This window comes from Pollachius pollachius, assembly GCF_949987615.1.
Source record: "Pollachius pollachius genome assembly, chromosome: 13".
NCBI classification, from domain to species: domain Eukaryota; kingdom Metazoa; phylum Chordata; class Actinopteri; order Gadiformes; family Gadidae; genus Pollachius; species Pollachius pollachius.
The window spans coordinates 5,773,635-5,786,430 of record NC_136946.1 but is presented as its reverse complement, the minus strand read 5'-3'; the positions used below and the strand labels follow the sequence as shown (position 1 = coordinate 5,786,430).

Genomic DNA, 12,796 nt, shown 5'->3' with positions numbered 1-12,796 from the left:
TTAAAAGATTCATACATATATTTAAAGTAGCTTGTTTAAGTATAAACTCTTCAACCGTACAGTTACAACAATTATTTGAATCGTAAAGTTCCAGAGGTTCATTCTTTTATTAAACGCATTATAAATGCGTTTAATATATCAGATATTTGCACTGTCAAGTGAAGATATATACATGATAAATAATGGAGATGTCAAGTGATTAAAAATGCTTATATATATGAAAATATTTAATATAATATCTCTTGCATGAAGTGATTTGTGGTTCCAGGTTTGTGTTGTGTCGTGACGTGAGGATCATCCTGTGTGTATCAAATGAAGTATAACTTAATATGTATAGACTTTTAGCCGTTTATTGTTTTTTGGGCATTTACATAATTTTCATATATTGGACATTTGTACGTGACAGCTTACTGCGAAGGAACCCTAACCCTAATATCTCTATGTTCTCTAATTCCTAATATTGTCTTTCCCCCCTGTGCCCTCTCTTTGCTTGTACCAATGCAGAAAGCCACTGAGAAACTGAAGGAGGAGGAGAAGAGGAAGCTGGCCGAGATGGAGGCGGAGCTGGAGAAGCAGAAGCAGCTGGCCGACGCCCACGCCAAAGCCGTAGCCAAAGCCCAGCAGGAGGCCCAAGCCCTGAAACAACAGATGAACGATGAGGTGAACCGCAGGCAAGACGTGGCCGTGGATGCGGAGAAGCAGAAGCAGAACATCCAGGTGGAGCTCCACCAGCTCAAGAGCCTCTCAGAGCAGGAGATCAAGGCCAAGAACCAGCAGGTGGAGGAAGCCCTGCTGAGTCGCACCAAGATCGAAGAGGAGATCCACATCATACGGCTCCAGCTGGAGACCACCATAAGGCAGAAGACCACCGCCGAAGGGGAGCTGGGCCAACTCAAGAACATGGCCAACGAGGCGGAGAAGCTACGCAAAGCCGCGCAGGACGAGGCCGAAAGGCTGAGGAAGCAGGTGGCCGAGGAGACGCAGAAGAAGAAGAATGCAGAGGAGGAGCTTAAGCGCAAATCCGAGGCGGAGAAAGAGGCTTCCAAGCAGAAGCAGAAGGCCATGGACGACCTGCAGAAGTTCAAAATGCAAGCGGAGGAGGCGGAGAGGCGCATGAAACAGGCGGAGGAGGAGAAGAAGAGGCAGGTGATGCTGGTCGAGGAGGTGGCCCAGAAGACCGCCGCCACGGAGCTGCAGAGCAAGCGCATGGCGTTCGATGAGCAGGCGACCCGACTGGCGGAGTCTCTAAAGAGGGAGCAGGGCACCGTTCTTCAGCTGCAGGGTGAGGCCGAGCTGCTCAAGAAGCAGCAGGAGGAGGCCAACAACGCTCGGGAGAATGCCGAGAAGGAGCTGGAGATGTGGCGGCAGAAAGCCAACGAGGCTCTGCGCCTGAGGCTCCAGGCCGAGGAGGAGGCCCTCAAGAAGAGCCAGGCCCAGGAGGAGGCGGAGCGGCAGAAGGTGGACGCCGAGAAGGACGCCAAGAAGAAGGCCAAGGCCGAGGAGGCGGCGCTCAAGCAGAAGGACAACGCGGAGAAGGAGCTGGAGAAACAGAGGAAGTTGGCGGAACAAACTGCCCAACAGAAACTGTCTGCGGAGCAGGAGTGCATCCGACTTAAGGCTGACTCTGAGCACGCTGAGCAACAGAGGACCCTTCTAGACAACGAGCTTCAGCGTCTCAAGAACGAGGTGAACTCTGCGCAGAACCAGAGGAAACAGCTGGAGGACGAGCTGGCCAAGGTCCGAGGCGAGATGGACGAGCTCCTCACGCTGAAGAACAAGGCGGTGTCCGAGTCGATGTCCAGCACCGAGAAAAGCAAGCAGCTGCTCGAGACGGAGGTGGCGAAGATGAAGCATCTGGCAGAAGAGGCGGCCCGGCTGAGGTCCGTGGCAGAAGAGGCCAAGAAGCAGAGGCAGGTGGCGGAGGAAGAGGCCGCTCGCCAGAGGGCTGAGGCTGAGAAGATACTCAAGGAGAAGCTGGCCGCTATAAACGAGGCAACTCGTCTGAAGACTGAAGCGGAGATCGCCCTGAAGGACAAAGAAGCAGAGAATGAAAGGCTGAAACGCAAAGCAGAGGAGGAGGCCTATCAGAGGAAGTTGCTGGAAGACCAGGCATCTCAACACAAGCAGGACATAGAGGAGAAGATCACACTGCTGAAGACCTCTTCTGATTCTGAACTTGTGAGGCAGAAGCAGATTGTGGAAGAAACCATTCGCCAGAGAAAAGTGGTCGAAGAGGAGATCCACATCATTAAGATCAACTTTGAGAAGGCCTCAAAGGGCAAGCTAGACCTGGAGCAGGAGTTAAACAAGCTGAAGACCATTGCGGAGGAGAGCCAAAAGAGCAAGCTCAAAGCCGAGGAAGAGGCGGACAAAATGAAGAAGCTTGCTTCCGAGGAAGAGAAGAAGAGGAAAGAGGCAGAGGAGAAGGTCAAGAGGATCTCTGCCGCAGAGCAAGAGGCAGCTCGACAACGTAAAGTGGCTCAGGACGAAGTCGAACGCCTCAAGGCGAAGGCCGCCGAAGCGAAAAAGCAGAAGGAACAGGCAGACAAAGAGGCTGAGAAACAGATCGTCCTGGCAAAGGAGGCTGCACAGAAATGCACTGCTGCAGAACTGAATGCACAGGATGTTCTCAACCAGAAGAAAGAGGACACTCTGGCACAGGATAAACTGAAAGAGGAGTACGAAAACGCCAAGAAACTTGCCCTGGCTGCGGAAAAGGCAAAGAAGAAAGCTGAAAAGGAGGCTGCGTTACTTCGGCAGAAAGCCGAAGAGGCCGAAAAGCAGAAGAAGGCAGCAGAGGCTGAGGCTGCAAAACAAGCTGAGGCTCAAAAGGACGCAGAGAGACTTAGGAAGGAGGCAGAACAGGAGGCCGCCAAGCGGGCAGAGGCTGAGGCAGCAGCTCTGGAACAGAAAAAGCAGGCAGACGCCGAGATGGCCAAGCACAAAAAACATGCAGAGAAAACACTCAAGCAGAAGTCTGTCGTTGAGCAGGAGTTGACGAAGGTCAAACTTCGACTAGATGAGACCGACAAACAGAAATCTGTCCTGGATGAAGAGCTGCAGCGGCTCAAGGCCGAGGTCAGCGATGCCGTCAAACAAAAAGCCCTGGTGGAAGAGGAGCTCACCAAGGTCAAAAGCCAGATGGAGGAGCTGTTGAAACTCAAGCTGAAGATAGAGGTGGAAAATAAGCGTCTGATGAAGAAGGACAAAGACGGCACGCAAAAGTTCCTTGCGGAGGAAGCCGAGAAGATGAAGAGCCTCGCAGAGGAGGCCGCCAGGCTTAGCGTGGAAGCTCAGGAAACGGCGAGGCTGAGGCAGATCGCGGAGGCGGACCTCGCCGAACAGCGGGCCCTTGCGGAGAAGATGCTGAAGGAGAAGATGCAGGCAATTCAAGAGGCTACCAAACTGAAAGCACAGGCCGTGGAGCTCCAGAAACAGAAGAACGAGGCGCAGGAAAACGCTCAGAAATTACTGGAGGACAAAAAACTGATGCAGCGGCGCCTGGACGAGGAGACCGAAGGGTTCCAGAAATCCCTCGAGGCGGAGCGTAAGAGGCAGCTTGATGTCTCAGCGGAGGCCGAGAAACTGAAACTGAGGGTGAAGGAGCTCAGCCAAGCACAGACGAAGGCTGAGGAGGAGGCCAAGAAGTTCAAGATTCAGGCCGAGACAATAAGAGTTCAACTTCAGCAGAAAGAATCGCTCGCTCAGGAAAAGGTTGTGGTGGAGAAGCTGGAAGTGCAGAGACTGCAGAGCACCAAGGAGGCCGATGACTTGCGGAAAGCCATCACCGACCTTGAAAAGGAGAGGGAGCAATTGAAAAGGGAGGCAGAGGAACTTCAAAACAAATCTAAAAAGGTATGGAATATAGGTTTACATGCTGTTGTAACAAAAACTTGAAAGTATCTTTGGTAATCACGATTCCCTTTATAAATGTATTTACCATGGAGTTTTCACATATTTTAACACAGAAATATTTGCTTATTCTAAATGCATTTTAATGCAATGTAAATGCATAATATTTTGTTTACTTCTGGCATTTCCAATCGCCATTTCCTTATAAGATAAAATTCAAATAGATGTTTTATTAATATCTCACTGTTGTATTTTGTTCTTATTTTTGTACACAGATGGTCGATGCCCAGCGGGAGCAAATCAAGCAAGAGACGACGAGTCTCCAGCAGTCGTTCCTCACGGAGAAGGCACTGCTGCTCAAGAGAGAGAAGGGCATTGAAGAGGAGAAGAATAAGCTTGAGAAGCAGTTTGCTGATGAGGTGGCAAAGGCCAAGGCCCTGAAGGATGAGCAGGAACGTCAGCAGAAGCAAATGGAAGAGGAGAATAAGAAGCTTCAGGCCGCCATGGATGCCGCCTTGAAAAGGCAAAAGAATGCAGAGGACGAGATGAAAAAGAAACAGAAAGAGATGGAGGAGCTTGAGAAGAGGCGTCTTGATCAAGAGAAGACTCTGGCGGAGGAGAACAAGAAGCTCAAGGAGAAACTGCATGAGCTCGAGGTCGCTCCAAAACCAGCACCATCGCAGGCCAAGGTGACCACTGTTCAAGCTGGTGTCCCCCAAGAGAAGATTGTTGCTGTAACCGTGGATACCACTAAGAAAGTGTTCAATGGCTCCGACGACTTGGACAGCGCCAAGAAGGATGTGGATTCACATTTAGCCTTCGATGGAATCAGGGAGAAGGTTCCAGCCGGAAGACTCCATGACATTGGTGTTCTCACCAAAAAGGAGTTTGACAAACTGAAGAAAGGCAAGGTCACTGCGCAAGAATTGGGGAAAACAGATAAGGTTAGATCATGTCTTAAGGGCCAGAACTGTCTTGGGGCCATATTAACCCCATCCAAACAGAAAATGAGTGTCTATCAGGCCATGAAAGAGAAGAAGATTGAAACCAACATTGCCGAAATGCTCTTGGAAGCTCAGGCGGCTACTGGTTACATAGTGGATCCACTCAAAAACAAAGTGTTGTCTGTGGATGAGGCTGTAAAGGAAGAGCTCATAGGCCCTGAACTCCATAACAAGATGCTCTCGGCAGAGAGAGCAGCCACGGGCTTTAAAGATCCCTTCACCGGGGTCAAGATCTCTGTCTTTGAGGCTATGAAGAAGGGACTCATTGAAAGGGACCAAGCCGTAAAACTAATGGATGTACAGCTAGCCACTGGAGGAATTATTGACCCTGTCCACAGTCATAGAGTTCCTCTTCAATTGGCCTACACCCAGGGTCAGTTTGATGAAGAGATTAATAAGAAACTCACTGAGCCAAGTGAGGACTGCAAGTTATTCATTGATCCTAGCACTCAGGAGCATCTCACTTACAAACAGCTCCTTGATAAGTGTTCTAAGGATGCAGAAACAGGCCTGTTGGTCCTTCCAGTAACAGAGAGAGCAGCTCAAAGTGAGTCCACATACACAGACCAAGAGACTCAAGATTTACTCAGCAGGGCAAATGTCACTGTGCCTTTCGGGAGATTCAAAGGTAAAACAGTCACTATTTGGGAAGTCATTAATTCTGAATATTTCACTATTGAACAAAGGAGGGAATTGATTCGTCAGTACAAAACTGGAAAAATCACAGTGGAAAAGATAATTAAAATTGTCATTACTGTCGTGGAAGACAAAGAGAAGAAGAATGAAAATGTCTTTGAAGGTCTGAGGAACCAAGTGCCTGCCAGTGAACTTTTGGAAGCCAAGGTCATCACCAAAGACGCGTTCAACAAGTTAAGCAATGGAGAGATAACGGTCAAGGAAATTTCTGAAAGCGATTCAGTCAAGAAGGCACTTAAAGGAACACACAGCATCGCAGGAGTGATGAACGAATCAAACAAGAAGAAAATGCCTTTCTATGAAGCTATGAAGAAGGAGCTTCTGTCACCAGACACCGCAGTGAATCTTCTTGAAGCCCAAGCAGCGACTGGATTCATAATTGACCCGGTCAAAAATGAGAAAGTCACCGTAGATGAAGCCGTTAAGTCAGGGCTTGTTGGTCCTGAGCTTCATGAAAAACTTCTGTCTGCTGAAAGGGCAGTCAATGGCTACAAAGACCCATACACAGGGAAGACTGTATCTTTGTTCGAAGCCATGACCAAGGGCCTTATAAAGAAAGACCACGGCATCCGTCTGCTTGAAGCACAGATCTCCACCGGAGGAGTGATTGACCCTGTTAAAAGCTATCGTATTCCTCACGAGGTTGCCTGCAAACGGGGATATTTCAACGATGAAATGAGCAACAGCCTGAACAAAAACACGGATGAAACCAAAGTGTTCTACGATCCCAACTCACAGGAAGAGGCATCCTACGCTCAGCTGCTGAAGAAATGCATCACGGACAAAGAGACTGGGCTTCCTTTACTTCCACTGTCTTCTACTTCCAAAAAAGCAATCAAGTCAAAGGAGGGCTCTCAGCAAATGACTGAAGCTAAAACTCAGGAGGCTTTGGACCATACCACCATGGAACTAGATTATGGACCCTTCAAGGGAAGAAAAGTCACAATTTGGGAGATCATCAACTCTGAGTACATCACCGAGGTGCAAAGAATAGAGCTGATTCGACAGTACAGAACGGGATACGTGACTATCGAACGGCTGATTACCCTTGTTGTTACTATGGTTGAGGAACGAGAGGAGGTAGCGAAAGAAAAGACCTGCTTTAAGGGACTTCGCTCATCTGTCACTGCGAGCTCACTATTTGATGCCAACATCATTGATAAGGCTACATTTGATCAACTCCAAGAGGGCAAGAAGCAACCTAAAGAAGTAAGTGACACTGACAAGGTCAAGAAGTACTTGCAGGGAACAGACCGCATCGCTGGTGTCCTTATGGAGAAATCAAAAGAAAAACTAAGCATTTACCAAGCAATGAGAAACAATACTTTACAACAAAGCACTGGGCTTTCACTGCTGGAGGCCCAAGCTGCCACAGGTTCCATGATTGATGCTATCAAAAATCAGAAGTTTACCGTTGACGACGCTGTAAAGGAAGGAGTTGTTGGCCCAGAGCTTCATGAAAAGCTTCTCTCAGCCGAAAAGGCTGTGACCGGATACAAAGACCCATACACCGGCAACAAGATCTCTCTGTTCCAAGCCATGAAGAAGGAACTAGTCCTACGAGAGCATGCCATTCCCCTTCTGGAAGCTCAGTTGACCACGGGTGGTATCATTGATCCAGTCAGCAGCCATCGTGTACCCACTGACGTGGCAATTCAGCGTGGTTGTCTCAACAAACAGATGGCAAAATCCTTTAGTGAGCCTTCAGGTGACGTCAAAGGCTTTATTGATCCCAACACCAACGAGAGTGTTACCTACAAGCAGCTGCTAGAGAAATCTACACAAGATCCTGATTCTGGCCTGTGCTACCTGCGTCTGACAAAGGCTGAAGTTCCTGCACCAACTGAAACGTCTTATCAGTACACGGAGGAGCAAGCCCAGGCTGAGCTAGCAAACACAGAAATTGATATTCCTCAGGAGGGTGGGGCCGGAAAATCGATGACGTTGTGGGATGTCATGGGCTCTAATATGCTTCCCGAAGAGGAAAGGCGCCGTCTTTTGGAACAATATCGCTCAGGGAAAATCTCAAAGGACAGGATGCTCATCATCATCATCGAAATCATCGAACAAAGGGAAGTTCTGAGGACGGAGCAAAGCATGTCATGCGATGTTATAAGGAGAAGAGTAACTATCGAAGACCTGTACAATGCTAGAATTATTGACCTGCAAACCTACAACCTGCTGAAGCAAGAGAAGCTGACACCACGTGAAGTCATGGAGACGCCCTCAGTGAAAAAGTATCTTTTCGGTACTGGCTGCATTGCTGGAATAATGTCAGACAACCCTCCTAAAATTAGCATTTACCAGGCAATGAAGAGAGGACTCATAAGCCCTGAGATTGCCCTCAACCTCCTCGAAGCCCAAGCAGCGACAGGATTCATGGTCGATCCAGTGAAGGATGAACTTCTCACGGTCGATGAGGCGGTTCGCAAAGGACTTGTTGGTCCTGAAATCCATGACAAACTTCTCTCTGCAGAGAGGGCAGTGACGGGTTACAAGGATCCATACAGCGGGAAAGTTATTTCTCTTTTCCAGGCTGTGAAAAAGGATCTTGTGCCTGAAGAGTATGCCCTCAGGCTTTTGGAGGCACAGATTGCGACCGGTGGGTTGTTGGATCCCGAATATTACTTCCACCTCCCTATAGATGTTGCCATGCAACGTGGATACATCAACAAGGAGACGCACGACAAGATAACCGACCATAACGGCGACGTGCGTGGTTACACTGATCCCACCACCGATGAGAAACAGTCCTATGGCCAGCTGTTGAAAAGATGCAAACCCGATAAAGAGAGTGGCTTGCGTTTGCTGTCCCTGGCAGACAGGAACCTTCTCTTCAAAGGTCTCAGGAAGCAGATCACCATCGACGAGCTCCTTCGCTCTCAGATTATCGACCAAAAGATGTACGACGACCTCATGGAGGGTTTGATCTCGGTGGAAGAGGTCAGCCGAGCCCTGAAGAAGTTCCTGGAGGGAACCAGTTGCATCGCTGGGGTCTACGTGGAATCTAGCAAGGATCGCCTGTCAATCTACCAAGCGATGAAGAAGAACATGATCAGACCAGGAACTGCCTTTGAGCTTCTAGAAGCTCAAGCCGCCACGGGATACGTCATTGATCCAATTAAGAATCTGAAGCTCAACGTACAAGATGCAGTCAAAATGGGAGTTGTAGGCCAAGAGTTTAAGGACAAACTACTATCTGCTGAGCGTGCAGTAACAGGCTACAAGGACCCCTACTCCGGCAAGGTCATCTCACTATTCCAGGCCATGAAGAAGGGACTCATCCTAAAGGATCATGGAATTCGCCTGTTGGAGGCTCAGATTGCCACCGGGGGAATCATCGACCCAGAGCAGAGCCATCGCCTGCCTGTTGAAGCGGCGTATGAACGCGGCCTCTTCGACCAAGAGATGAACGAAATTCTCACCGACCCGTCAGATGACACCAAAGGTTTCTTTGACCCCAACACAGAGGAGAATCTCACCTACCTGCAACTCATGGAGAGATGCTTGACCGACCCAGAGACCGGCCTAGCCCTCCTGCTGATGAAAGAAAAGAAGCGCGAGAGGAAGACGTCCTCCAAGTCATCCGTGCGCAAACGCAGGGTGGTCATCGTCGACCCTGAAACGGGCAAGGAGATGACGGTGTACGAGGCGTATCAGAAGGGACTAATCGACCAGCAGACCTACCAGGAGCTGGCAGAGCAGGAGTGTGAGTGGGAGGAAATTACAAACACCCAGTCAGATGGAGTGGTCAAGTCGGTCATCATTGACAGAAGGTCAGGGCGACAGTATGATATTGACGACGCCATACTGAAGGGTCTCATCGACAAGTCGGCTCTGGATCAGTACCGCGCCGGAAGCCTGTCCATCACAGAGTTTGCCGACATGCTCTCTGGAAACATGAGTGGTGCCAGGTCTCGCTCTTCATCATTTGGCTCCACCTCGTCTTACTCCAATAGTCCAGTGCCCGTGATAAAAACCCCAGCCGTTACCTGGAATGACCCGACAGAGGAGACCGGCCCAGTCGCTGGTATCCTGGACACAGACACACTGGAGAAGGTGTCCATCACAGAGGCCATTCACAGGAACCTTGTGGACAATATCACAGGTCAACGGTTGTTGGAAGCCCAGGCCTGCACAGGAGGCATCATTGACCCTAACACCGGTGAGAAGTATGCCGTTACAGACGCAATGAATGAGGGCCTTGTTGATAAGATCATGGTGGACCGCATCAATCTGGCTCAGAAGGCTTACAATGGCTTTGAGGATCCCAGGACCAAAACCAGGATGTCAGCAGCCCAAGCGCTGAAGAAAGGCTGGCTGTACTACGAGGCTGGTCAACGATTCCTTGAAGTTCAATATCTAACTGGTGGATTGATTGAGCCAGAAATAACCGGCAGAGTCTCCATAGATGATGCCCTGAAAAAGGGCACCTTGGACATGCGCACTGCAACGAAACTCAGAGATGTGAGCGCGTACTCCAAGTATCTCACATGCCCCAAAACCAAGCTGAAGATCTCTTACAAGGATGCATTGGATCGAAGCATGGTAGAAGAAGGCTCTGGTTTACGACTACTGGAAGCATCTTCTCAGTCAAGCAAAGGCCTTTACAGTCCCTACAGTGTTAGCGGGTCTGGGTCAGCCTCAGGTTCACGGACCGGTTCAAGGACAGGCTCCAGGTCTGGCTCGAGAAGAGGCAGTTTTGATGCAACAGGGTCCAGTTTCAGCACCACCTTTTCCTCATCCTCCGCCTCCTACAGCTCACCGAGCTATGGTCGCCGATACTGATATCTGGCACAGAATGGAAATGTTCTCAGTTGAGAATATGTTAGCCACATTACAACCACAGTGCTTATCTTAATCCTCACTTTACATACAAGGACAATGGCTTCACTCTGCTCTGTGTTTGGCTGGAATGGGATAGGAGCTATTGTAGTTATTTGAGGAATAGTCTTTCAAGAACTGACAAGTTTTTAAAACTTATGTTGACTTACATTCAAAGAAGATGTAGGGATATTTGTTCCCTGATTTACGAGCACTTATTGCAAAGCTTCCATTTATTTTTTAAAGTTTGCTTTTACATTTTTTGTGTTTTCGTAAAATTCCAAGCATACGAGGGGTCTCTTCAGCCATATTATATAACCAAAAACCTCCATTATCCATTTATTGCTTTGAAATGCTGATCATGGAATTCTGCGTGTAAAATCAGCAGAGCTATGTATATGTGTATTTATAATGAGTATAAATCGTGAAAGAAAGAAAGATGGGAGGCCAATCTGCAGAGCAGAGAAAGTCCGAAGCTCTACACCGTTGCCCAACCAACTTGAACAAATGCCGAGGGTGTTCAATTGCTCATCAAGAACAAGTTGGAACCAAAAAAGCCAACGGATGACATAAACAACAATTAACTGCTGGATTACAAGGAAACCACTCCCATCACAACCATAAGGAAAATCAAGATTGCCACAGACATGCCACATCCCTGACTTCACGACACCCTTAATATGTAAGTAGCAGAGGAATAACCAAAGATTTTTTTTTCACGATACTGTTCTGTTATGTTCTGCCTTTTGAGTGTTAGGTGTGATTCATTACTGTTCTGTCTACTCCCATCCTCTCTTTGTTCAGATGCTTCCTCCAGAGTTCTTCTTCTCCGCTGTCTTCCACTAAACCCTGTTTGCCGAGGCCTTGTTTCGGACCGAAGCCCAGACTGAATCCCCACACTGCACAGGGACACCTCCACCGCAAAGCATCCTTCGTTTTCACTTTTAACGAGATCCTTACTGAGTTTTGTCATTATTTTTCAATGTTACATCTAATCCTGTGTTTTTATCTGTATGCATTAACGTACAAAAATGAACTGCTTCCGGTAGGCTGTAGCCCTGCTAAGTGCCTCATAAACTAGAGTCTTTACTAACACGGTGAAAGTCAGAAGAGATGGCGGAGGTGTAAACCGCTCGTTGCATGACTGAAAGATGAGCACGCCACCACCACCAGTGTAATCGGCTACGCTTCCCTGCAGCCATGGCTGTTCATATCTAAACACAATAGCAACTAGATTCACTGTCAAAATAATAATATCCAGATTTGCACAGGGCTTCACATGGTTTGAATGTGTATATTATATGTGATGTGTTTTAATCCGTATCACAGTTTTGCGTCGGTGTTTGCGTTGTTTTTTTTGTGTTTCCTCTTCGAGGAAAATATCTTGATTGTTTTATGGTTTGACTTACTGTTTATTGCTGTAAGAAGTAAGAAGACAGAGTGCTGGAATGGGGTCGGTTTGCGTAATTTGGGGAAAGATTGCAAAGCTTAGTCACCATGGCAACCGATTCCGTATCTGTTTTTACCAGCTTATGTCTTTTTTTTTGTCCGATTTTCCTGCATACAGCATCACATTCTATGAATATACCGTTGCTTGACATATTATATTTTTTTGCCTTTGCATGTTTTATTAACTGAAAAATCGGAAACTACACTATTTTATCCAGATTTTTTTCTTTTACGTTATAAAAAAGGTTTGAAGGATGTATTTTAATAAAATTGGTTATCAGGCCTTGTTTAAAATGGAGTATTTATAGTTCAACAGCGATAAGAAATGTAAATAAACACTGAAAGTGATATATCCAGTTACAGGATGTTTGTCTTATTTGTATGATTATCCTTTATTATCCTTAGACAGCTAGACAAACAGCATGTGTCTATGGAGGAGGAATTGTTCTACGGAAAGAAATAATAAATATTTAATAATGTTTTTTTTACAGAGCATTCCATCAGTTGAGGGAGCATTTTTAAAAATGTAATTGACAATGAAAAGAGTAAATTTATAGTAGGTTTTTACAAAATATGAATTGCTATATCCTATCTGTAGCCTATTATTTGAGTCTGCTGTTTTGTGACACTTTTCTGGGGAGTCGGGAGATTTCTGTGTCTCCCTTCTGAACGTACAAAGTGCTAATCTGTCATTTTTTATTTGGAGATAGTTTTTTCCAATGCCAAGCTACTTGAATTGAACTGATTGAAAAGATAGAGGTTGGAGGAGCAGTTAGTTATAGCAGCTATGCAATAAACTATATCTATTATCATACATTATCTTTAGACATTTTAAACCATAGATTCTGTCTTAGTACATTCTTCATGCTGCATTCCACATATGTGTAGAAGTATGTGTGTCTGTGTATTTGTGTGTTTGTGTTACAAAAATGTTTGTAGGTGGTAGGGAGGGGTAGGACAGGCGTGGAAAG

General features: G+C 47.2%; 1 protein-coding gene across 9 annotated transcripts in view; it reads left to right on the top strand.

The window, feature by feature from the left end:
- Positions 1 to 12,185, top strand: part of pleca (plectin a) — a 92,481-nt gene extending 80,296 nt beyond the window's left edge. For all 9 annotated transcript variants that reach the window (XM_079749059.1, XM_079749060.1, XM_079749061.1 and 6 more), the window contains 3 exons: positions 505 to 3,855; positions 4,128 to 11,058; positions 11,181 to 12,185. In XM_079749059.1, the coding sequence (XP_079605185.1) occupies positions 505 to 3,855; positions 4,128 to 10,340 (9,564 nt within the window). In that variant the 3' untranslated portion in view covers positions 10,341 to 11,058; positions 11,181 to 12,185. The remainder of the gene's footprint in view (positions 1 to 504; positions 3,856 to 4,127; positions 11,059 to 11,180) is intronic.
- The last annotated feature ends 611 nt before the right edge of the window (positions 12,186 to 12,796 follow it).